We start from the raw sequence: 23,192 nt of genomic DNA on the forward strand, positions 1-23,192 counted from the left end.
GTGGTATGTACAGGATGGACACACAGGACAAAGGATGATTCTCATCCTAGGATACAGGATTTCCTGATGCCACATGGGTTGACGCAGGGTAACACAAGAGGTCATCATGTTACTCAGAGTGATCACATTTAAAACTTGTGAACTATTTCTGGAAATTTCCATCTAGCAATTGCAGACTTAGCTTATGACAGGTAACTGGAACCTGGAAAGTTAAAGCATGGATAAAAGGGATTACCGTATTCTCTTTATCTTATTACTAAGTAAAACGAGGCTCAGAGATTAAATTAAACCTGAAGAGGGCCGTCTGCACCATGGAGTTCACAGTGCCAGGAGAGTCTGGATTGTTACCTGTGTTGCCTACTGTTTTCTCAAGTTTCCCTTGGTCAAAACAGATGCGAAGTTAACTCTTCATTTTTCTCCAACTTACAATTCTGTTTTCAAAAATATTTATTTATTTATTTGTTTATTTATTTTTGGTTTTTCGAGACAGGGTTTCTCCATGTAGTTTTGGTGCCTTTCCTGGAACTCACTCTGTAGACCAGAATGGCCTCAAACTTACAGAGATCCGCCTGCCTCTGCCTCCTGGGTGCTGGGATTAAAGGCGTGCGCCACCGCTGCCTGGCCGGAAAGATTTATTTTTATTACTGTCCCTTATGTGTGTATGTGTCTGTCTGTGTGAGTGAATGTGGCATGTATGGAAGTGGCCTCAGAAGCCAGAAGAGGGCACCAGACTCCCCAGCGCTGAAGTTACAGGCGGCTGTGAGCTGTCTGCTGTGGGTGCTAAGATCCAGATCCCAGTTCTCTGGGAGAGCAGCAAGAGCCCACGACCACCGAGCCATCTCTCCGGCACCTAATTTCCTTTTTAATGCATATTTAAGTTTTGCCTTGCAAGCTCGGCAGTTCACTTGTTTTTTAGTCGGCTGGCATGGGGATTGATCTCAGGGCCCTCTACACACTGGGCAAAGGCTCTATCACTGGCCCTTAGCCCTTCTAGCAGGGGTTTTTGCAGGCCCTTAGACATTCTCATGTAGAAGCATCATGTAGTCTGAAGGTTCACTCTCTCTCCCCAGGCAAATACTACAGCATCTGGATGTGCCGTAGGAATATTTCCCCAGGTCTATAGATGTCTCAAATGACGACTGCTCTTCACGTAGCCTGCCTAGGCACCAGACATCTCCACAGACTCGGGCAAGGCCATCAAATGACCACAACCGCCATAGTCATCAGCAGCCGCATTGGAGAACTTGGAAATGTGAACTGCTAGGTTGTAAACCAAACCCAGGGAATTAACAGCTCAGGGGTTGGGGACCCACCATACACACCTGCCAAGTTCTCAGGGACACACACCTGTGCGCACAATATATGCATGTGTATGCACACACACATTCTATACAGAGGGACACACTGAGACACTCACATGCCTGAGAGATACTTCTGGGCTTCATCCCCTTTGAATTGTGTGTACACTCTGCTTTGAATATAGGGAACAAGGGCTTCTTGGGGGTTGTTTTAACTAAGGTTCTAAAGAGCCATTGTGGAAAAGGAACATGTGGGAGTCCCTTCCGATCATGCACACTGACAAAGATCAAAGCAAAGTGCCAAGGGCCATCCCAACTGCGGGTGACAGGGATGATCCTGAGCTCCCGGGCCAGCTCGGGCCACAGGACATAGCTCCAATCTTCCTTACCCAGTGTCCACACGGGTGCCTCAAAATCACCTGAGTCTCCTTTTTCTAATGAAGTTTCTCAAACTCCCCACCTCATTCCCACCTCCATCACCCAGATGGACAACAACATTCTTCTCACCCCCTGAAGACATTGGTGATGGGTCCATTTCAGACATGGTCTCCAGCTCCCCTTCCTGGGGGGGCCCTCAGAGTGTCCCCTCTCAGCAAGTGATCACAAGACAATAGTGGGACCACCTGTTCTTCCACCTAGCCAATCTTGTATCACCTGGGGCATTCCTCTATCCATGGGGTTCCACTCTCCTGGGACCTCCCTCGGTTTTCTTTAAGTCTTTCCCCACAGTGATGGAAGTCTGGGATTCACCAGAATGCTGCATCCACCTATTTGCTGGGACTGCAGTTGCCTGTCCTTGGAGGACACTCCCTCGGGCATCTGCCCTGCTGAGCTCTCCTCCTCTCCTGCTGGAGTCCAGGCCTTCACCTCACTCCTGCCACCGGTGTCCTTGGACTCCTAATTCCACTCCTCTACTGTCCGTCTACTCACAGAACATCAACCCCGGATGCCGGTAGAGGTAGATGCTAAGTTCCACCATTGCCCCACAGGATAACCAGCCAGGCTGTGTAACTTCCTTCCTCCCTATCCCCCTGCCTCCCCTACCTCTCCTCTTCCTGCCTCTCTTCCCACTGTCCCTCCGCCCCTCCAGGTAGTCGTCCTTATACACTCTGAAAATGTCACATGGTCAGCTACTTTACAGGGGCTTCTTCTCTGGTCTGGCCACCTCCCTTCCCATGACTGGTCACGTGCCACATGTAGGTCCCTAGGGCTCACACAGATACTCCTTCTGCTGGGATACTCCCCTCCTCAGCTAACCACCTCTTCCTCTCTCAGAGCCCTGTGGAAGTCCCTTTCCTCAGAGTTCCTCCCACTGACATACTGTTGTACAAGCTAAGATTGTAGATGTTGAGGACAAGAGCCTGGTCCTTGCTCCCAAGGCACGCAGAGTGAGTGGGACTGAAGAGGAGAAAATGTGTAGACAAACACAGCAGCCATAACAGGGGGCAGAAACAGTGTCATTAGATTCTAGTAGACGACAGAGCCAGGGAGACATCTCCCATGAAGTGTGAAGTACACAACATGAAGACGTGAGTTCAATCCCTAGGTGTAATGGTGTGCACTTGCAATCCCGGCACTGGAGAGGCAGGAACAGGGGGATGCCCTGGGCTTGCTAGCCAGCCGAACCAGTGAGCTCCAGATTCAACGAGAAACCCTGTCTCCAAACACAAGGTGGGAAGCAATAGAGAGACACCGAGTGTTGACTTCTGAACACCCCCCAAGACATACACATGTACAAACACACTCATGAATATGTGCATACATAGACACATATGGATGAGGCACCATGGCAGGGAGTGGCATGCTTTCCTGTCACAGGCTCTGTAGACATCTCCCCTGACATAGAAAGCATGATGAGGTGGAGAGGAAGGCCTGTGTCTGTGGTCACGGAACCCCAGCTCCCACCATGCTGCCAGCTGCTTATCCAGTCAGACACATGACTCTCTTGGTGAATGAATAACTGCTTCTGTGTTCTTTTTTTGGCTTTGCACAATGTATGTCCCAAGTCAGAAAATAGGAACTGTGGCTCAAACAGCAGTTTAGTGACTTCCTGACTTGATGACTCCACAAATATGAAATTTATGGCTCTTGGGATTACAACGGTAACCTTCTGCCTCCACAGCTGCCCTGGGGACTCCGGTATTTTGTGAAGCTCTGTCAACAGCTCCTGCAGACTCTGGCTGAAGGCCTGAAGCTTCTATTCACTCATGAATTCCTTGATGTGAAGGAGAGTGGGGATGAAGGATGTGGTAATGACCGTCTCGCCTGTCACCGTGGCATTCCAAGTGTAGGAGGGACACACCAGGGTAGACTCAGCTCCTAGGGCAGAGTGACCATCCCTGAGCTCCATCCCAGACCAGATGCCTGGGAGCCAAGGGTGTGAGGGGGAGGTGGCTGTGTGCTCTTTCTTTAGTGTGGGGAGAGCTTTGGTGGTCTCCTCCCATTGTCTGGGTCTTCCACGGTCATTCTTCTGCAGGTAGCTGATAGATGAGGGTGGGAAGCTGACAGAGTGGGGAAAGAAAGGAGGTGGGGAAGGCTTCCTTCCGAATCCTGCGCTCACACCCGAGAGAAGGCGGCACAGCACTGCTGCTAGTGTGGGATTTGACATTACACTGTCCCAGACAGAGGACTTGCTACACTGGACCATAAACAGATCTGAATGGGATCAAGGTCGCAGTCTTCTGCTTTTACCAACTACCTACTCCCGCGTGGCTGTCTAGGCCTTCACCTGGTTTCAGTGAGCACTGAGAACCAGGGAGGATGGTGGAGATGAACCATGTTCCATGCACTAAGTTCCCGCACAGCCGGGGTGTGTACAGAAATGATACAGAGACCCTGCCGAGTACTGCACAAAGGGATGGAGGAACAGAGAGGACTTGGGGTCCATCTTATCATGAGTGGGGTCGAAGCTGGCACCCAGAGTGAGCAGTGCATCCTGTATCGTGCCCTGGGGTCCCCACAGCACAGTCACACACAGGCTACCTTGCCCTTCAGCAAACATTAATTGTAGCATCTGTACTCAGGCATAAGAGGGCAGGATCCTGCAGCCATGATACCAAATATTCAGTACGTGGGTTGGCATCTAATAGCTCAGAGCACAGGGTTGCCCTGCCTTGCCATAGCCTGTTCAAGACACTATAGGCAGACAGGACTCACTGAACATCAGCAGTCCTGAACACAGGAGGACTATTGAGCTCATCCAACATGGCAAACCTTTATGCTGTGAGCCTTTATCAGCCTGGCCCTCTTCCTCCATCTCATGCCTCTCATCCTGCACCAGCTGTGTGGCCCGCTGACCTGTTTCTGCCTCCAGGCACCTACATGTGTTGTTCCCTGGGCAGGTGGTTCCTTCTTGTGCATAGCCTCTAATCCCTTCAGCACAGTGAGGTGGGCATGAAACAGAACTCTGGCACCCAGCCCAGCATGCTCTATTCCCTCACACATCCCTCAGTAGAAGTCAGCACTCTGTGTATGTGGACTCCACATCCACGGAGCCACCACAACAGACTGAAATATTTACAGAGAAAAATCATGTCTGGACTGAACATGTAGAGATTTTTTTCTTGTTATTTTTTTTTATAAAGACTTATTTTATTTTGAGTTTTGTGTGTGATGCATGTAGCAGTTGCCCATAGAAGCCAGAAGACAGTGTCAGATCCCCTGGAACTGGAGTTATAAGCAGTTGTAAGCCATTCAATTTGGATGTTGGGAACTGAAACCTGGTCCTCTGCAAGTGCTTTTAATTTCTGTCTCTAGATCCATTGCCATTCTCTAAACAATACAGTACGACAATATGGCACTGACATTGTATTAGGTGTGGCTTAGAGGTGACTCACGGTCCACGGAGAATGCACACATCTGCCACTTTGTGTGCAGAGCACCTACAACCTTCCTGGAACCAAAACCCGAGGCTACAGGTGACAGACTACAAGGTCTTCACAACTCAGGGCTTCCCCACCTTGCTCAAATGTTGTGTGTATGAGGGTAGACTCTTGCAGAACCGCCTTCTGCAGTTCAGTGACCATGACAGTGCTGGGAGCTGTTTCTTATGTATGAAGAGTCCACCTGTGTTCATTCAGGAGGACTCACAGAGGGATTAGCAGTTGATAGGAGACATTCTTTAGGAAAATATGAACAAAAAGAAAAACCTTCCTGAAAAGAAAGAGGAGAAGGAAGAAGTCAACAGCTGCCTTAGGCCCTTGGCTGTTCCAGGCAGGGTAGGCACTCCTGGATGACGTGTCCCTTCTGTGGACAGTCAGCTATAAGTGTAATCCAGTTTTGACATTAAAAATTCTATGCCCTGGATGTTCATTAGAAGTAAGGGACATTCTATGAAATGAACTATAAGTGGGTTAGTTTTGGGTTATTCAGTCAAGTTCAAGATCTCCTTAAGCCTTGGCTCACTGCCACTGGGGAAACAGGACAGATGCCTGCTATGGATTTGGGGTCAGGGCTGGTTCATAAGGGTTCTCGGGAACCTTTGACTCTATTTCCCATGGCTTGTGGATACTTGTGTGGAGGATGGAAGATGGAGCAGGGTTGGGGCAACCTGGGCTCATGGGGGCACAGGAGGCACTAGTGGCCAACTTCCCACAGGCCACATGCCCTGTTCACATACCCAGGTGAAAGAAGAGAGTGGAAGACATATGCCAGACACAGCTGAGCCCATCAGGTTCCGTAGGAAGCCACGAGACAGCCACCAAGTCGTAAGAATGCTGCCTCCTGTTTCCTCTGTTTGAAGATCCACCAGATTCCCTCATCAAGAGAATGGCCTGATGCTAATGACAGGGAAATCACACAGAAGTCACAGAGAGGAAACTCAGTCCCATGCTGACCACACACACTGGGCTGTGAGCTCACATGCATCTGTATTTATTCCTCAAGGCAGTGATGCAGAGCTAGGGCTATAGATAAGTGGGTAGAGCATTTGCCTGGCATGCATGAAGCCCTGGGTTCAATCCCTAGTACTGCAGGAACTAGGTGTGACAGTGCACACTGGGAGTTCAGGCACTAAGGAGGGCGGGGCAGGGGAGCCATAAGCTCAAGGACAGCCTAGCTACACAGTGAATGCGAAGCCAGCCTGGACCTTAGAGAGAGAAACGGAGAGAAACAGAGGGGGGAGGGGCAGGGAGGGGGGAGGGAGAGAGGGAGAGAGGGGGGAGGGGCAGGGAGGGAGAGGGAGAGAGAGAGGGAGAGAGAGGGAGGGAGGGAGGGAGGGAGAGAGAGAGAGAGAGAGAGAGAGAGAGAGAGAGAGAGAGAGAGAGAGATTTCAATCACCAAGGGAGAAGGTAGTACCATAGACTTGGATCCTATAACTGACCTGAAGGTAGGGTCTGAAGAAGGGTCTTGCCTTCTCCATGCATGACACCTGCTTTTAACTATCACCCTACCTGACAGAAGGCCTTAGCTGAAGTTCCACATATCCACCCACAGGCAAGCTCTGCAGGTGTAGCAGGAAGGAGTCTGGGAAGGAGTAGAGCTGGCTCTTTGGCAACACCAGGGTAGGGAGGGCAGTGTCTGAGAGGTTCGTGTCTACAGAGCACATTGAGGTGATTGCAGCCTGAAGCAGAGTAAGGTCCCATTCCCAAAGGGATTGTGAACATACTGTGGAAACACAGATGCCCAGGTAGGTCCCTGGTCCACGAGGCCTTTGCATCTCTTGAGCTCTGATACTAGTTGATATGGACACACACAAGCTTTGAGAAATCCCTGCATAAACCACAAGGCCCAGTGTTGGGGTGGAATGTGGCATGAAGAGGCATGGGATGTCTGTGCAAACGATTGACAGACTACTGGAGGCCCTCCTGCCTTCTGCATGGGGTTAGACATGTCCCTGGGGGAAAAAGCCGGAGTGCAGAACATAGGGGAAATCTGTGGCCCAGCTTTTCCCCAAAGAGCTTGAGAACAAAAGCTCTAGGCATCAGGAGGGCAGCAGCCTTGTGGGGAGCAGCGTGTCTTCTGGGTGCTCAGTATGTCACAATGTTGCCAGCTACACTAGGGTATTTGTGCCAGAAGCTGTCGTTCAAAGATGGAATGCAGCCAGATCTCAGGAAAATGTTCTACTATACATCTACTCAAGGGGAAATTGTCTTCCTTCCCCTACAGTCTCACTGTGGCGGGGTTCCTGTCCCACGGAACATCACATTCCTGTCACCTTGTCTACTCTTTTCTTTCTTTAGGAAATGGTTAAGATCATCTAAAAATTATTTCTATACAATATTATTTTTATGTCTATGGATGCTTTGTTGACATGTCCTTCTGCGCACCCCTTGCATCCCTAGCTCATGCAGAGGGCAAAACGGGTGGTGGATCCCCTGGGACTGGAGTTACAGACAGCCATGAGACACCACTTGGCTGCTAGAAATTGAACCCAGGTGTTTTGGAAGAGCAGTTAGTGATCTTAGCCACTGAGCCATCTCTTCAGCCCCTAAGATAATTTTCTAATATCAGAAGTAAGAGAAAAATTCTTTAGTTAGAAGCAAATGCAGAGAAAAGACCTGCATTTCTAGGACAACAGCCTGGTGCTGAACAATGTGCCTGACCATGAGGTGACATCATTGATTTTGGGGAAGTTTTACTGGAAGGAATTGGGGTGAGTCTTCAGAACCCCGAAGGCCTCTGAGTAAGGAACTGAGTGACAACAAATACAGGCATTCCCCCAGCACCACCTCAGCAGGTGCATCTTTAGAAGAAAAGGCTTACCCACATAAGGACAGCTCCTCGCCTCTCTGGACCACAGACCCTGCCCAGCTGGACCGCTGCCCCAGGACCTTCTGAATTTTGGCTTGCACAGACTCACTGCAGATGCCCAGGTCAGAAACCCAGGATCCAAGCCTTCATGTTACCGAGCTGTCTAGGCTGAAGCCCACAGACCCATTTCTGCTCAGACAGCTACACCCAGGTTTGTGTAAGCTGCTCCCAGGAGTTTGCTCCTGAATGTCTGCATTAGCACAGAGTTCCAAGCACAAACAGAAGTCCAAGATGTGGGGGCAGATCTAAGTGAACAAACCGTGCTGTTTTACTTTGTTCTATCACCACATTGTGTGCACCCTGTCTGCCATTTGAAGCAGAATTCAGGCTGAGCAACCCTACTCTGAAAGCACTAAAAATATCATGGGGAAAATTGACCTTGATGCTAGGGGCCTGGGATAACGGCTCAGTTGGTAAAATGTTTATAACACAGCACGAGGTCCCAAGCTGGTCCCAAGAACCCATGTAAAAATCTGGGAGTGCAGAGATGCAGACAGGAAGAATCCGGGTGGTGGGGGGTGAGGGGTGGCTGCTGGCTAGTCAGTATAGACAAATCAGCAAGCTCCAGGTTCAGTGGGAGACTGTTTCTCAAAATATGAGTTGGGAAGGGAGGGCCAGCAAGCTAATTAGTTAGGTAAAAGTGGTTGTCTCCAAGCCTGATGACCTGAGTTCAATACTTGGAACCCATGTACTGGTGCAAAGAAAGAACTGACTCCATGGAAATTGTCCTTGACCTCCACACATGCACCATGGCACATGTACTCCCCCACCACTGTGCACACACACAATAATAAATAAGAACGAGATATTGAGATACAGAGTGGAAAGCAACTGATAAGGCACCAGTGTCCACCTCTACCTCCACATGCATGTGTACACACTTGCACACACATTTACATACATGAGCAGGAAAACCTACACACGTGAAAAATCACCTAGATATTATAAGCATGAAGTATTTCTAAAAAGTCAATGAATTTCTAGTGCAGGCTTGGGTAAGATGTCTTGACATCTCTTCACATATGTGCAAATGTTCCTGCATCGGAAAACATCCCCAATCCAAAGCGCTTCTGGTCCCACCATGTTGGATAACAAATTCAACCCTCATGGGGCTGAACACTATTTTCTTTCAGCACAATGATAAAACACATGCTGGGCCACAGTGACACCAACTCCTGTGTTGGTAGATGGGAATGTGTGACACCTTTCTGGGGCCACCTAGTTTCACTTTCAGGGAAGCTGCTACCTCTAGGTGGATGACCCTGGAGGTAGGAGGTAGGGGGATGGCAATGATACTCACAGGAATTTTCCATTGATCTTCGATCCTATGAGGACTGTCTGCTCCGATTCATCTCTGGAGATGTTGCCATGGAACCAGGGCATCTTCTCATGGGCCGTGGTGGCGATCAGCTTCTCCAGTTGGGGCTTCTGGCTGATGATGGCTTGCTCCAGAGCCTGGCCCTGCAGTAGATGGACAGGGAGTGAGCCGGCCAGGTTCAAGGAAGTTAGACCTGTGTCCCAGGTCTTCTGCGCAAATCAGGACCAAACTCTCCTCTCCTCTCACTTATCTCTCTCTCATTCATTCCCTAAAATAAGGGAACCAGTAAGATCTTTGTGTATCACTTGCATGTCTTCAGGTATGTAAATGAAGGGACATGTTTTGTAATGAAGAGATGGTCCTTAAAAAGCCAGACAAAAATTTGCATATGTAGGTCATATACTCCTGGATCCTCCAAAGACAGCTATATACTCAAACTAGGTTCTGTATGAAAACCTAAGCATTTCATGACAGATAAGAAGTCTTGAGATGTGTGTGAGGCCAGGAGAAGTGAGGTAGCTCATCAGGTAAAGGCGCTTGTTCCTGAACCTGACCATCTGAGCTTGATTCTTAGGACTCAACACGGTGGAAGAGAGACTGACCCTGCAAGTAGTCTGACCTCCACATACATGTCACAGCAAACACACACACACACACACACACACACACACACACAAATAATAACAATAAATAAATAAATAAGCAAATAAATAAGCAAATAAATAAATGAATGAATGAATAAACAAACAAACAAACAAATAAATAAATAAATAAATAATGTAACCAAGGAAAAAGTTTAAAAGAAGGCTTCCTGTCTGTCGGCATTTGGCTTTGTCCTCACTCCCACCCCCTCCCCAGCCCACCCTACCCCACACACACATGCAGGAAATGCCATCAGAGGAGTCACAGGTGAGCAGCCTGGACCACGTGGAAACATGGTGGAAATAAAAGCAGTCTCCTTAAGAGCTGAGGGGACTGATTTCTTTACTTTCCCCGTGAGAGGAAAACTGATCTTCCTGGTGATATATAGCCAGAGTTTGATTACTGACATGTATTAAAAACAACAACAACAACAACAACAACAACAAAGGAGTGAAATGAAAACCCAACCTTCTCACACATGGAGAAAGGAGGCGGAAAGAGTGCAGAGGGGAATGTGAAGACGCCACTCTGACCGCATGTGCAGACGGAGTGCCAACAAAGGCCACGAGGCACATGGCCACACAGGCACATGGAATGTAGCAAACGCTGGAAAATCCACTCAGACATGCTGCCCCAGTCTTCGTGTAAAGGACGCAAAGGACTCTGGGTGATTCTGGGACAGGGCTCCATGGTCTCAGGGATAGGTGCCCACCAGACTCACCTGAAGGTTCCAGGTCTGTTTCACATATTCCCTGATGAGGTTTTCCTTCAGGTCCTCAAAAGGTCCGGTCTTGGGTTGTACCCCCTGGGGCCGGTTGAAGGGCTTCTTGAGGAGGCAGATGAGGCCATCGGTTTCCTGGGAGTGGTAATGGCAGAGGTCTGCTGGGCTGATGTGGGTCCTACCCCCGGAGATGGCATAGGTACCATTAAGTTCCCTCTCGATGGTGTAGTGGTGCGCCTTCCTGTTGTGTGCCACCGACAAAGCAAAACCACCCAGGTAATTGCGACTCTGGCGCAGCAGGTAGAGCCCATCTGTCATGCCTCCCTGGACCAGGTAGTCTTCAGCCTCTTCCCGGGTGATGTTGCCAAAGAAGTAGGGCAGGTGGTTGGCATTGTCGGCCGGGTTGCCTGCCATGTCTGCACCCCTTCAGAGTTCCAGGAGGTATGTAGAGAAGTGCCTGGGGACAGCAAAGATGGGTGAGCCACAGTGAGGAGCCCAAACAGCAAGGGGCACTGACTAAGCCCACCAGAACCTACTCCACAGGGACTTTCTAGTGGAGAATGGACATGCTGCCCTATTTGGTGCGTGGTCCTTTCTGTTTCCTAATTTCCAGTTTCCTGGAACACTCTGTGATTAGTTAACCAAATCCATGGCTTTTGACAAAGGTGACCCAACTCACTATTATTTTTTCTAGTGGAGAAAAAAAAAGTACTCCAAGAAGAAACAGTGTGTTGGTGTGAAAGAAAATGGCCCCCAAAAGGAGTGGCACTGTTAGGAGGTGTGGCCTTGCTGGAGGAAGTGTGTCCCTGTGGGGGTGGGCTTTGAGGTCTTTTTCTCAATCTTCACTCAGTGTGACAGTCAGTAGACTTCCTGTTGCCTGCAAGATGTAGGACTCTCAGCTCCAGCACCATGTCTGTCTGCACACCACCATGCTCCCCTTCATGATCATAGTGGACCGAACCTCTGAAACTGTAAGTGAGTCCCCCCTCAATTAAATGTTTTCTTTATAAGAGTTTCTGTGGCCACGGTATCTCTTCACAGCAATAAAACCCCAACTAAGACACACAGAAAAAGAGCAGTGCACAGTAGTCTTTTGACACAGTGCTCAAGGGCACACCCTGAGTATTCCTTCTCAAGAGGTGATGCTGAGCTATCATATCTATGTATCTATGTATATCTATCTATCTATCTATCTATCTATCTATCTATCTATCTATCTATCTATCTATCGTCTGTCTCTCTGTCTATCTATCTATCTATCTATCTATCTATCTATCTATCTATCTATCTATCTCTGTCTATCTATCTATCATCTATCTATCTATCTATCTATCTATCTATCTATCTATCTATCTATCTATCTATCTATCTATCTATCATCTCTTGATTCTTATATTGCCCATGCTGACTTTGAACTCAGAATGTAGCTACGTAAGCCCATGCTCATTGCAGCGGGGGGGGGGGGGATATCTATAAAAGCTGGTTCCATTCATCCCTCTGCCTTTCTTCCTGTATGATCTTTCCATAGGCCTAAATATCCCCTTCTGTTCCTCTCCCTTAATAAACTCTTTGTCTTAATAAATAATAATCTGCCTAAGGCATGCACACTGCATTGCATTGTTCATTTTTCTTTTTTGGAATCCTTCATTTTTAATTGATGTGTAATGTGGCAAATTGATTCTTTGATCTGTGTTTACAAGAGCTGATGATCAAATGTGTTTCTCGGATATTCATCACATTAGACATTTGTTAGTTTTGTGGTGAGAACCTTCAGAATCCTTCCTTTTTAGCTATTTGTTAATATACAGTCTATTATTGCTGACCCACTTCTGGGAGCTCACTGTGACTCTGTCTGTCCCCTTTGACCAGCCTCTCCCTGTCCCCACCATGGCCCACAGCCTCAGGAAATCACCATTCCACACGCTAGAATGCAGCTTCCTTCCCTAGCAGGAAGCCCCTTTCATTTTCAGTGGGAAGGGAAAGTTTGGTGTTGGCACTCTCTTGGCCCAGCAGCCACCTTCATTTTGACCATCTGACCTCTGACACCCAGGGTAATGCATGAGTTGCCTGTAGGGAGGAGGTCCACTGCAGTCTGTGGAACGGCAGACAGCAGCTGCTCCCAGCCTATCCTGGCCTCTAACTTGGAACATGGATAGCATCACTACCTGCCTCCACACGTATAGCTTTCCAGGGCTGGCACTCCTAGTGCCCACTTGGGACCTCATTGTTGTCTCCATCCTTCTCTTAACGAGGCTATCTTTTAAGATGGCCACCTGCTTTCTGGCCACCAGTCACACAAGTCTCATGGCTGAATACGGGTCTCAGCTCTGCTTTACGAACATTAGCTTGTGCTACCATGCCAAACTCACAAATTCAGCTTCTTGCCTGGCATGTGATACACACCTATGATTCCAGCACTCAGAAGGAAGAGGTAGCAGCAAGTTGGAGGACAGCCTGGGCTACATAGTGATTTCCAGTCTAGTCTGGATTACAGAGTGAGCGAGAGAGTGAGCGAGACTCTGTCAAATAAACCAACCAACCAACCAATAAATAAATAAAATAAAATAAATACAAGAGATCAAATAAAAAACAAAACAAAGCAACCATGCTAATCAGTTTTAACTGTCAACCTGACAACCTGGGAAGAGTTTCAGCTGAGAAAGTGTTGAGAACAGGCTGGTCTCTGGGCAAGTCTATGAGGGATTGTTTTGCTTGTTAATCAAAGTAAGAAGACTCACTCCAAATGCAGTAGCACTTTTTTTTTTTTTGAGACAGAGTTTCTCTGTGTAGCTTTGCGCCTTCTCTGGAACTCACTCAGTAGCCCAGGCTGGACTTGAACTCACAGAGATCCGCCTGCCTCTGCTTCCTAAGTGCTGGGATTAAAGGCATGCGCCACCACCGCCTGGTGGCCATAAAAATGGCCCCACAGGCCCACAGGGAGCAGCAGCGCTATTAGGAATTGTGGCCTTGTTGGAGTAGGTGTGGCTTTGTTGGAGAAAGTGTGTCACTGGGGGGGTAGCTTTGAGGTCTCAGAAGTTCAAGCCATTTCACTTCCTGCTGCCTGCTCATCTGGATGTAGAACTCTCAGTTCCCTCTCCAGCACCATGTCTGCCTGCATGACACCATGTTTCCCACCATGAGGATAATGGACTGAACTGTAAGCCAGCCCCAATGAAATGTTTTCCTTTATAAGAGTTGCCATGGTCATGGTGTCTCTTCACAGCAATAGAAACATCAACTAAGAGAGATACCAACCAAACCAGTTCCCAAAGGACCTCCAACAAAAACAAAGAGATTCAGCTGTTCACCTAGTCTTGGCCACAGCCTTGGCACCTCCATAATTGCCACCCCTGGAAGAGTCATCATTCCCTGACGCATGTACTCCTCTGGGTGCCCCTGAACTCATCGCACCTGCCACTGTGGCTTGCATGTCCTGTCTGGGCTCTCCTGCTCTGACTGCAGGGAGAGTCCACAGCTCAAGGTCACGTCAACACCCTCAACAGTATTGAGGACTCCTGCTTTCTTCCTTAGTTCAACACTACAGAGTTAGACATCAACAAGAGCGTGAGGCCACTGCATAAAGGCATAAACTTGAGAAGAATTAAAGAAGACCCCAGTCCTGACAAACCACCCCCCTACTCCTCGTTACCCCACCTGTGCCCAGAGTTAGCCCAGTACTTCTGCACACACCTGTATAGGCAGCTCTAGAGCAGTGATGTATAAGGGGAGCCTGTCAGAACACAGTAAATCCATCATTCTTTTGGGGCCTTTTAGGGTGTAAGTTACATACAAGGCCTTAGTAGTAAGAAAATGTACGTGGACACATGCATGCTCATATGGATGCTTGTGCACATGTGTACATATGTAGGTCAGAGGTCAACTTCAGGTGTTGGTTTTGAATCACTCTTCACCTCATTCTTTATGAAACAGGCCTCTCACTGAACCTGGAGCTTGTCAAATAAGCTAGACTGGCTGGTCAGCAAGCCCCGGGTTCTTCCTGCCTCTGCCTACCCTGTGCTGAGATTACATGCACATGTGTGCCACCAAGCTTAGCTGTTGGGCATGGGTTCTGGCCATTCAACTCAAGCCTGGTGCTTGTGGGACAAGCACCTTACCGACTAAGCTACCACCCAGACTGAGGGGATGGTTTTTAACAGGAAGTAATATTTTGGGAGTCCCTTGGCTGTTGTCTACCCCGCTCACTTCGTTTTCTCCATGGTCCATCCCCACAAGGTGACATCCCTTCCACACATCAACAGGGCTGTGGGGGCAGGAACAGCACTGCTACACCTCTATGCCTGGGGCAGCTCTTGATGTTTGGTGGAGGTGCATAAAAATAAATACATAAATATTTGCTGACTATCGGACATCAGTCTTTCTAGCGATTTCATCACTGTGTGTTGGCTGACCCAAGTTCCTCTTGGATGCCCAAGAGGGAACTCAGACTCCCCAGCTCCACTCCTCAATCTGACCCCTCACTTTGAGGGACCACCACATTTCTCCCTACTCTAATGGAAATAACAGCACCAGCAACAGCCAGTCAAGACAATGCTGAGGACCCTTCCTCCATAGGTCATCCCCAGAATCAGGAAAGACTTCTCTGTCCAAGCACAGGCACACACCGGGGCAGAGTTGTCCCAGTCTTCACTGATGTGGCCAAAGGCTGGAGGATCTGAAGGGAGGTTCACTGAGCCAGTTCCTAGGGCTTGTCTAGCAACAACACAGATTCGCAAATAGATTCTCAAGCCACTTGGGCTCCTCACCCATTCCCAGCGCTGCCTGTGGTGACCACCACCTCTGAGTCTTACCTGGTTCTCCCCTTATTCTGTGTCTGTTTCCTTCTTGGTAAATACAGTGAACTCAAGATGTCCACATCCACAGCACATCTGAAACCTTCCCCAGCCTACAAGGCCCTCTTTGGCCTGACTCCAGCCCCTCCAGCTGTGTTCTGCACTGTGTTTCTGTGCCTCCTCACAATACAGACCTATGGTGTCTGGGTTACAGCATTTTCCTTAGTGACTTTCCTCCTTCCCAGGCCTGTGGTCTAAGTTCCTGCCATCCCCTCAGACAGCCCGATGGTCTGATTTTTAGGTGTTTGTCTTTGTCTACTGAATTGCTCCCTGCCAGCACATTCTCATTTAAACTCACTTAAGTGTCCATTTTCCTTATACACTGCTTCCACCCTCCTGTTATGCTAAAATGTAACCTTCAAAGGTCTGGGTATTTCAACTGGCTTGTTCATGTTTCAGGGTTTACCAAATGTCCACAAAGCATGTACTTAATGGACACATGCCTCTCTTTCATTTTAGAGTTTTTACTGTGAATATCTGCTATTTTCTGAATGAAAATACTTCAAGTCCAATTTGTATGAGTCCAGAGGATCATGGAGACCAGCACATCAGCTGTCCAAATGCCCAGCCTTGTGGTTGTGTTGATGGAGCTCACTCATGCTTTGCATGAGCTCATGGCTTCTTGTGGGGAAGGAGCCTTCTGTCACATGCTCCATGCTTCAAGCAGGAAATGCTGTCTCATCAGATTCCTGCCTCTTCTCTTCAGCCCTGGTCTTCCGGATACTCCTGGGACACCACTCACATCTGCTGCATTCAAATATCTAAAGGCCTGCCCATAGAGGAGATCCTGCCAAAACACTCTCCCTACTTGTCAGTATTTCCAAGTGTTCTTGTCATTCTCATTTTCCCACGTGATTTTCTGTCATACAGGCCCCCTTTAAAAAGCATCACTAAGTTTAATGCTGCTGCTTTGATCTCCTTGGTCTGGGCAGAGGTCCACGAACACAGCCCTGGGTGGCCCCAGGTGTCCAACATCTGCCCTAGGCTTCTGGAGAATGAGATCTTTCTCTTCCACATGTAGTCATGACACCCTTCCCACCCTCTATTTACATATGAAGACAGCTGCATTGCCACCCTATAACACCCATTGGTTTCTCCAGAGCCTCTTACAGTGTTATCTCAGAACTGCCCGGCCTGGGCAGTTGTGATGAAGGGGCTGGACCTGTCTTTGGTATGTGTGTTGTAGTGATAGGGACTTCTCTCCCACTGGAGACTGTTTAGCAGCATCTCTGCCCTCCACTCACTGGATGTCTATAGCAGCTCACCCCGCAACCATGCAAACCAAAAGCCCCCTCCAGGCATGGCCAGGCCTTCCCTGGGGCAAAGATGCCCTCGACTGGAAACCACTGGCTTAGCTGCTGCGTCCTGACCACAAACCAAACGTGGCCTGTCTTTTGTCTTTGACCTTTCCAGTGTATTAAATAACCACACATTCCCTTATCTATTTGATGATGATTCTCAACAATGAGCAGATGTTGCAGCAATTCCTCCCCAGGGGAGACATAAACAATATTTTCCCCTTCTTCATAAGGTCCCAAAGATTTTTGAGTCCACCAAAATTCACCCTGGGGGACTAATGAGTTCATGGGGCTTAGTGACAGAACATGGGTGAGGATTTTATGGTTAGGAGCGTGGAATGACCCTAAATCAACTGCACCGGAGAATCAGTACCCAGCATGGATGATGGTTTCCCTACAACTACACAGCTAGAATGCCCATTCTCTAGTCTCCCCAACCTACACACGCCAGCCCCTCCCTGAGACCCCAAGCCACATGCAACTAGGCACAATTGCATACAAATGACTGGGAGGAGCGTCTATAGTATCACCTGAGGGTCCAGTGACCCACATCACACCCTCCTTCTCTGAGGCTGGATCACGGTCCCCAGTCCCCAGACTAGCTCCTGATGGACTCCAGCAATCTGGAATAGCTAATCTGATGAGTATGCCAGCTGTCTTGCTCTTGGGATAGTGCTGTACAACAGCAGAGGACAGGAGGCCCAGAAGGACACTGGCATATGATGCCCTTTAAATCTAGAAGGCAGCAAGGATGGGATGTAGAACAGAGGCTGGGAGCAAGCTCTGCTGGGATTCCACCTGGCTCTGCGTGGCCTTGGCACTTGTGCACCTCAGCAATTCTCCTATGGACACAGAAGACACAGTGTCAGAGTCACTAGTGCTTTGGTTATGAATGGAAGGTGGATTCCATGGCAACTGAATGCAGGGTCTCACGGATATGAAGAGGGGGAACAGATGTGCATGCTTGGCGGGAGGGCATGTGCTCACCAAACAGGGACAGACACATCTGTATAAGGAAGAGGAGATGTTTAGCAAAGCCAGGAAGGAGCCCAAAGCTCTTACAAATCTGGGAGAGAGGAGAGAGAGAGAGAGAGAGAGAGAGAGAGAGAGAGGGAGGGAGGGAGGGAGGGAGGGAGGGAGGGAGAGAGAGAGGAGGAGAAAGGGGGAGAGAGAGAGAAAGATGAAAGAGAGAGAGAAGAGAGGGGGAGAGAGAGAGAGAGAGGGAAGAGAGAGAGCAGAGAGAGAGAATATAACGCATGTACATATGAAGGCCTGAGGATGACATCATGTGTCTTCCTTTCCACATTGGTTTTTGAGACAGGCTCTCTCATTAAACCTAGAGCTCCCTGACTTGATTAGACTGGCTGGCTGGGGAGCTCCACAATCCGCCTATCTATCTCGGCTTCCCTAGCCCTGGGATGCAGGGCTGCAGGACAAGCACTTTACTGACTTCTGGATTTGCTTTCCCATTAGACAATCATATGCCAATTCCCCCGTCCTGGGACTCAGGTGGACTGTATGACCTTTGTCCTTTCACAGATATCAGTGTAACGCTATCTTGTCAGTCAGCGACTCCACGGAGGCTGAGCAATAGCTGTGCCTGCCCTTGCAAGTACAGTGTCTCTGATAGCCACTGAGCTAACGAAAGAATCGCATTTCTCAGGGCAGTCACAGGCAGATCCTTAGATCCTGGAAAGCATGTACAAAAGACCAGACTGCAGGAGCGTCAGCACTTGACAGATATCTGAACGGGCTGTTAACAAACCAGTGGGTAGTGAGTGAGGCTGTAGGTCTGGGCTCCAGTAGTCAGGAGAAGGCTTTCGGTACCCAGAATTCGAGAGGGAAGGACAACTCACGCAAAGAAGATGCTGAGACACACATGCCTGGGGCATGTTCCAGGATGCCACCAGCCTCATCCCATCTCCCCTCACCTCCTCTTTACCTGTACTCACAGGCCAGAGGCCATTGCACTCTGCTCTGTCAGGGCAGCGCCGCCCAAGCCCAGGACTTACCATCTACTATGGTTGGGATCAGAGACAACTCCAGTGTTCTAGTTAGTTTATCACCACATGTGTCATGGTTCACATGTCTTCACAGTGAAGAAAAGTCTCTCTTTTCTCCATCCCATTCCTATTCCTGCCCTTGACCCTACTTTCTTCCTCTAATGCATGAAACTAAATATAGTTACTTTCTACGATGAACAGTAGATACTTTCCACAGGTGCCCTCAGCATGACACTTACAAATTTTCAAACACTGTTTCTCAGGGAACTTTTAAGGTTAAATCCTGGAGATGCCCTGGTCATGTTTCTATCAGCCAGAGAAGGCACAGCCTTGTAGCAGAGAGTGTCTGTTTAAAGAAACAACTTATATCCATTGTCAACGCACTGACATTGAACTGTAGCAACATTGCCATGCTTGTGAGAAGCTCAGAAAACATGGAGATTTACTTAATGAAGTACACAACAGCCTTTTTGTGCTTAGAGACACTAGGCGGCACTTTAGCCCCATGTTTTCAACCGTTTTCAATAGGGATGACCCAACAAAAACCACCATCAAAAAGTGGCCCCAAATAGATCAAGAAAACGGGGACTGTTTCTGCTGTAAGACAAGAAGAGGGCCACTGTCCTGTGATTGTCAACTTGGCACAGCCTGGAGTCATCTGGAAGGAAGAGTCTCAACTGAGGGTTGCCTGGGTCAGACTGGCCTGCACCCATGTCTGTGGGAGACTGTCTTAACTGGTGGTTTATGTGGGAAGGCCCAGCCCACCAGAGGCAGCACAATCCCTAGGCAAATGATCCAAGGCTGTGTAAGAAAGCTGGCTACACACAAGTCTGAGAGTAAGCCAACAAGCAGCGTTCTTACATGGTTTCTCTTTCAAGTTCCCACTTAGGTACCCACCCTGACTCCTTTCAATGACAGACTGTGTCCTGGAAGTGTAAACAAAGCACACCATTTCCTCCCGCAAGCTGCTTTTGGTCAGAGTGTTTTATCACAGAAACAGAATGAAATCACTTAGCACATGTCTACAAACAGCCGCAAAGGTGCCGTGGTCGACTGGGGTTGCAAAGACATTTTAGTGAATAGTGAAGTGCGTGCGTGCGCATGCGCACACTTGCCAGAGATCAACCTTAGCTGTTGTTCCTCAGATTCCATCCATTTTGTTTTCTGAGACAGCTCTCTTACTGGCTTGGAGCTTTCCAAACTGGCTAGACCGGCCAGTCAGCCCCAGAGATCCACCTATTCTTACCTCCCCAGAGCTGAGAAGTGTGAGCCACTACACCAGCTGCTACTGGTGTTGTGGTTTTGTAGGTGTACGTGGGACTGAACTCAGGTCCTTGTGCTTGCAAGGCAAATACCTTACCAATCGGGCTACTCACCCCAGAATCAGGGAACAGTGAACCCTTAAATAAGGAATCCATGAACAGAGTTCATTGGCTCTAGGTAGTTTCCTCCCTTCTCTCCACACTTCCATGAAAAGACACAGAACGTGGCCTTGGCAGTTTTGAGAAAACCTGTATGTTAAGACTATGTTCAACTATGCTCAACTCCCACTTATTAAACCTGTTATTTCCCGCACTTCATAGCTGGACATGAACAAGAAGAGTAGCCTGTGCCATGTACCCTGTTTGTAATTAGCACTGGGCTCTTTCCTTGTTATCGAAGGGGCTCTGATCAGTGGGGTCAAGGCTTCGGCCCATTAGGAGCCACTGGAGCATGGCTTCTGCAGGGGAGGCTCCCCCGCTTTGTAAACCCACCTCCCTGCCTGCCATCCCACTGCCTGCAGGACACTTCTAGCAGTTCTCAGCTATGTAAAACTGCTGGTGTCCCCACACTTGGCCACAAGAACCCCTGGTGTAATGTGGACTGTGGCTGGAGAAAAAAACACCACCCAAGGGTAACTTCTGCCCAGTCTGGGCTACACAGGGAAACAAAATCAGGAAGATGCAAATACAAGTTTACGGCACTTGAAGCCACATGGCCACCCCGATGCAAAACAACCCCACTCAAGTGTACCTGGGAAATTTCCTTGCAGCTTTAGGCTGAGTAAATTAAATGCCAGAACTTCATTAAAAAGAAAAACTTCCTCTGGGGGTTAGGTTAATTTTCATGAAAAAGAGGGAAGAACCCAGCCTAGGGGGAGAGTCAGTCTCGCTAGGTTAGTCAGGCGGGTTGGTGAGAGAGAAATAATAAAGGAAAGGGAGGTGCCACAGGGTTACCCCACAGCACCGGGCTCTGCAGCTAACCGCCACAACTGCTCTTCCTGGAGCTGTGAGCATTCACACGGCTTCTAGGTGGGATCTCACCATGCAAAAAACACACGGGCACAAGGCCGAGGCCTGAGCAGGGAAGAATGGGACCCAGGGGATGCTGAGCCTGAACTGCGCAGGACAGCTGCATTGGTTTCAGTGGCAGATGGGTGCTTTTCCTCGGGGACGCTGTCCTGTAGGGGTCTGTCCACCAGCCTTCCCGTACCCTGCCTGGATGTCACAATGCACAGACACCCAAGGGGGAACCACACTTCTCTGAGGAGCACCTCCCTCTTCTGTACTGGCAGCAAGCATAGGAGACTTCTCAGAATACAGAGGCCCGTCCTTCACAGAGGAAGCACAGCCAAGGCTGGCCTGAATAATGTCCACCGCCATTCAGAAACAGAGAGCCAATAAAATGCACAAAAGCACGTCCTGATACTTCAAAACCAGATCAGTGTGAGGCAGCTTCAGAGCAGAGAACCCCCAAAACACACCCATCTCAGTGGGCCCCTAGATACCCTCAGAGTCCACAGGCAAGTTCCCTAAGCTGGTCTCTACGCCGGCCTCACATTAGCACAGGTCACAGAGGATGCCTGTTGTCAACAGATATTAACTGTTTGCTTACAAACAGCAACTTAACCCACTTAAGTGCACTTAATATTTGTACACACTCGTGTACCTGTGGGTGTGCATATGTGTGGAGGCCAGAGATCAATCTCACTATTGTTCCTTAGGTGTCATCCACCATGTACTTTGAGCCCTAGGGGTCTGCCTCTCTCCACACTTCCCCAGCACCGGAATTACACAGTGCCAGCCATTCAGCTTTTTAAATGAGTGCTGGGGACTGAACTCAGGTCTTTGTGATTGCTTGACAAGCACTTTACCAACTACGCTATCTCCACAGCTTCTGGTGCACTTAATTTTCAAATCTAAATCTCAGTTCCATTGGACAGACCTGCTGAACGGATACCACAAGCTAGTCAGCCAGTGCTGTGCCAGGGAGAACACGAATAAATGCGCTTGTTTCCCTGGCAACATGAAGGGAGAAGAAAGTTCTGGAACGAAAGGTGCCAGGACGTAGCCAGGACTGCCTATGCCCTGGCTCTCAACTCTACTTTTTGTGTCTTCTGGTGACCAGCTGACAGGGCTTGCAGATGGCACCCCTGGAACAAGGAAGAGAATGCCCTCAGGTCGAGCTTCTGTGTTCTCAGGGTGCCGGCTCCACACATGCTTTTAGACCAGCGAAGATTCAGCAAGGAGGCCAGAGAACAGGAAACTGATACAAACGTCTCTCTTGATGATTTTAAGCAGGAAACTTGAAAACTTCTGCTAGAAGCCAGCATTTTCCCAAGAGGGAAGCAGGTAGACCACACTCCCCCTGGCCAGGCAGGTAGAGCAAACTGAACAGCTCCTTGGCACAGCAGAGAAGCCAACCAGGGTGAACCATCCAAGCCACTCCCTACATATCAGTAACCCCAGTGCCTTACAGTAAAATGGAAGGCAGAGACAGGAGAAATCCCCATAGTGTGTGGCCAGGAAGCCTATCTATGCAGCATTGAACAACAAAGAGGCTGACATTCACCCGGGGCTGTCTTCTGACATGCACATGTGCACCAAGGCATACACGTGTCAGCACACACACACACACACACACACACACACACACACACACAAACACAAACACAAACACACACATATCCAGGTATATACACATATATACATCTATCTATCTATCTATCTATCTATCTATCATCTATCTGTCTGTCTGTCTATCTATCTATCTATCTCTCTATCTCTCTCTCTCCTCTCTGTCTCTCTCTCACACACATGCACACCATACACACAGGTATATACATATACACACGTACACATACATGTACACTCACACATAAAATACCAATAACTGACCAAGAACCAGACATTTCACGATAAAAGTGTCTTCTAGCTTTCACTACCATCATCTTGGGTCAAAGCAACCAGGGCAAGGGAACAACCAAGTTACAGTATTCCTTTGGTTCCCACCTCAAGCCCCAAGAAGCTCCAACCCAAAGAACCCCAGTTAG

At 48.7% G+C, this 23,192-nt stretch overlaps 1 protein-coding gene across 3 annotated transcripts in view; it reads right to left on the bottom strand.

Moving 5' to 3' along the window:
* The window catches only part of Syk (spleen associated tyrosine kinase), a 76,045-nt gene that overhangs the window by 34,990 nt on the left and 17,863 nt on the right, over positions 1-23,192 (bottom strand). For all 3 annotated transcript variants that reach the window (XM_059262940.1, XM_059262941.1, XM_059262939.1), the window contains exons 2-3: positions 10,730-11,186; positions 9,349-9,509 (exon numbers count right to left, since the gene is read on the bottom strand). In XM_059262940.1, the coding sequence (XP_059118923.1) occupies positions 9,349-9,509; positions 10,730-11,143 (575 nt within the window). In that variant the 5' untranslated portion in view covers positions 11,144-11,186. The remainder of the gene's footprint in view (positions 1-9,348; positions 9,510-10,729; positions 11,187-23,192) is intronic.

The sequence above is a fragment of the Peromyscus eremicus genome, chromosome 5 (genome assembly GCF_949786415.1).
Source record: "Peromyscus eremicus chromosome 5, PerEre_H2_v1, whole genome shotgun sequence".
Classification (NCBI taxonomy): Eukaryota; Metazoa; Chordata; class Mammalia; order Rodentia; family Cricetidae; genus Peromyscus; species Peromyscus eremicus.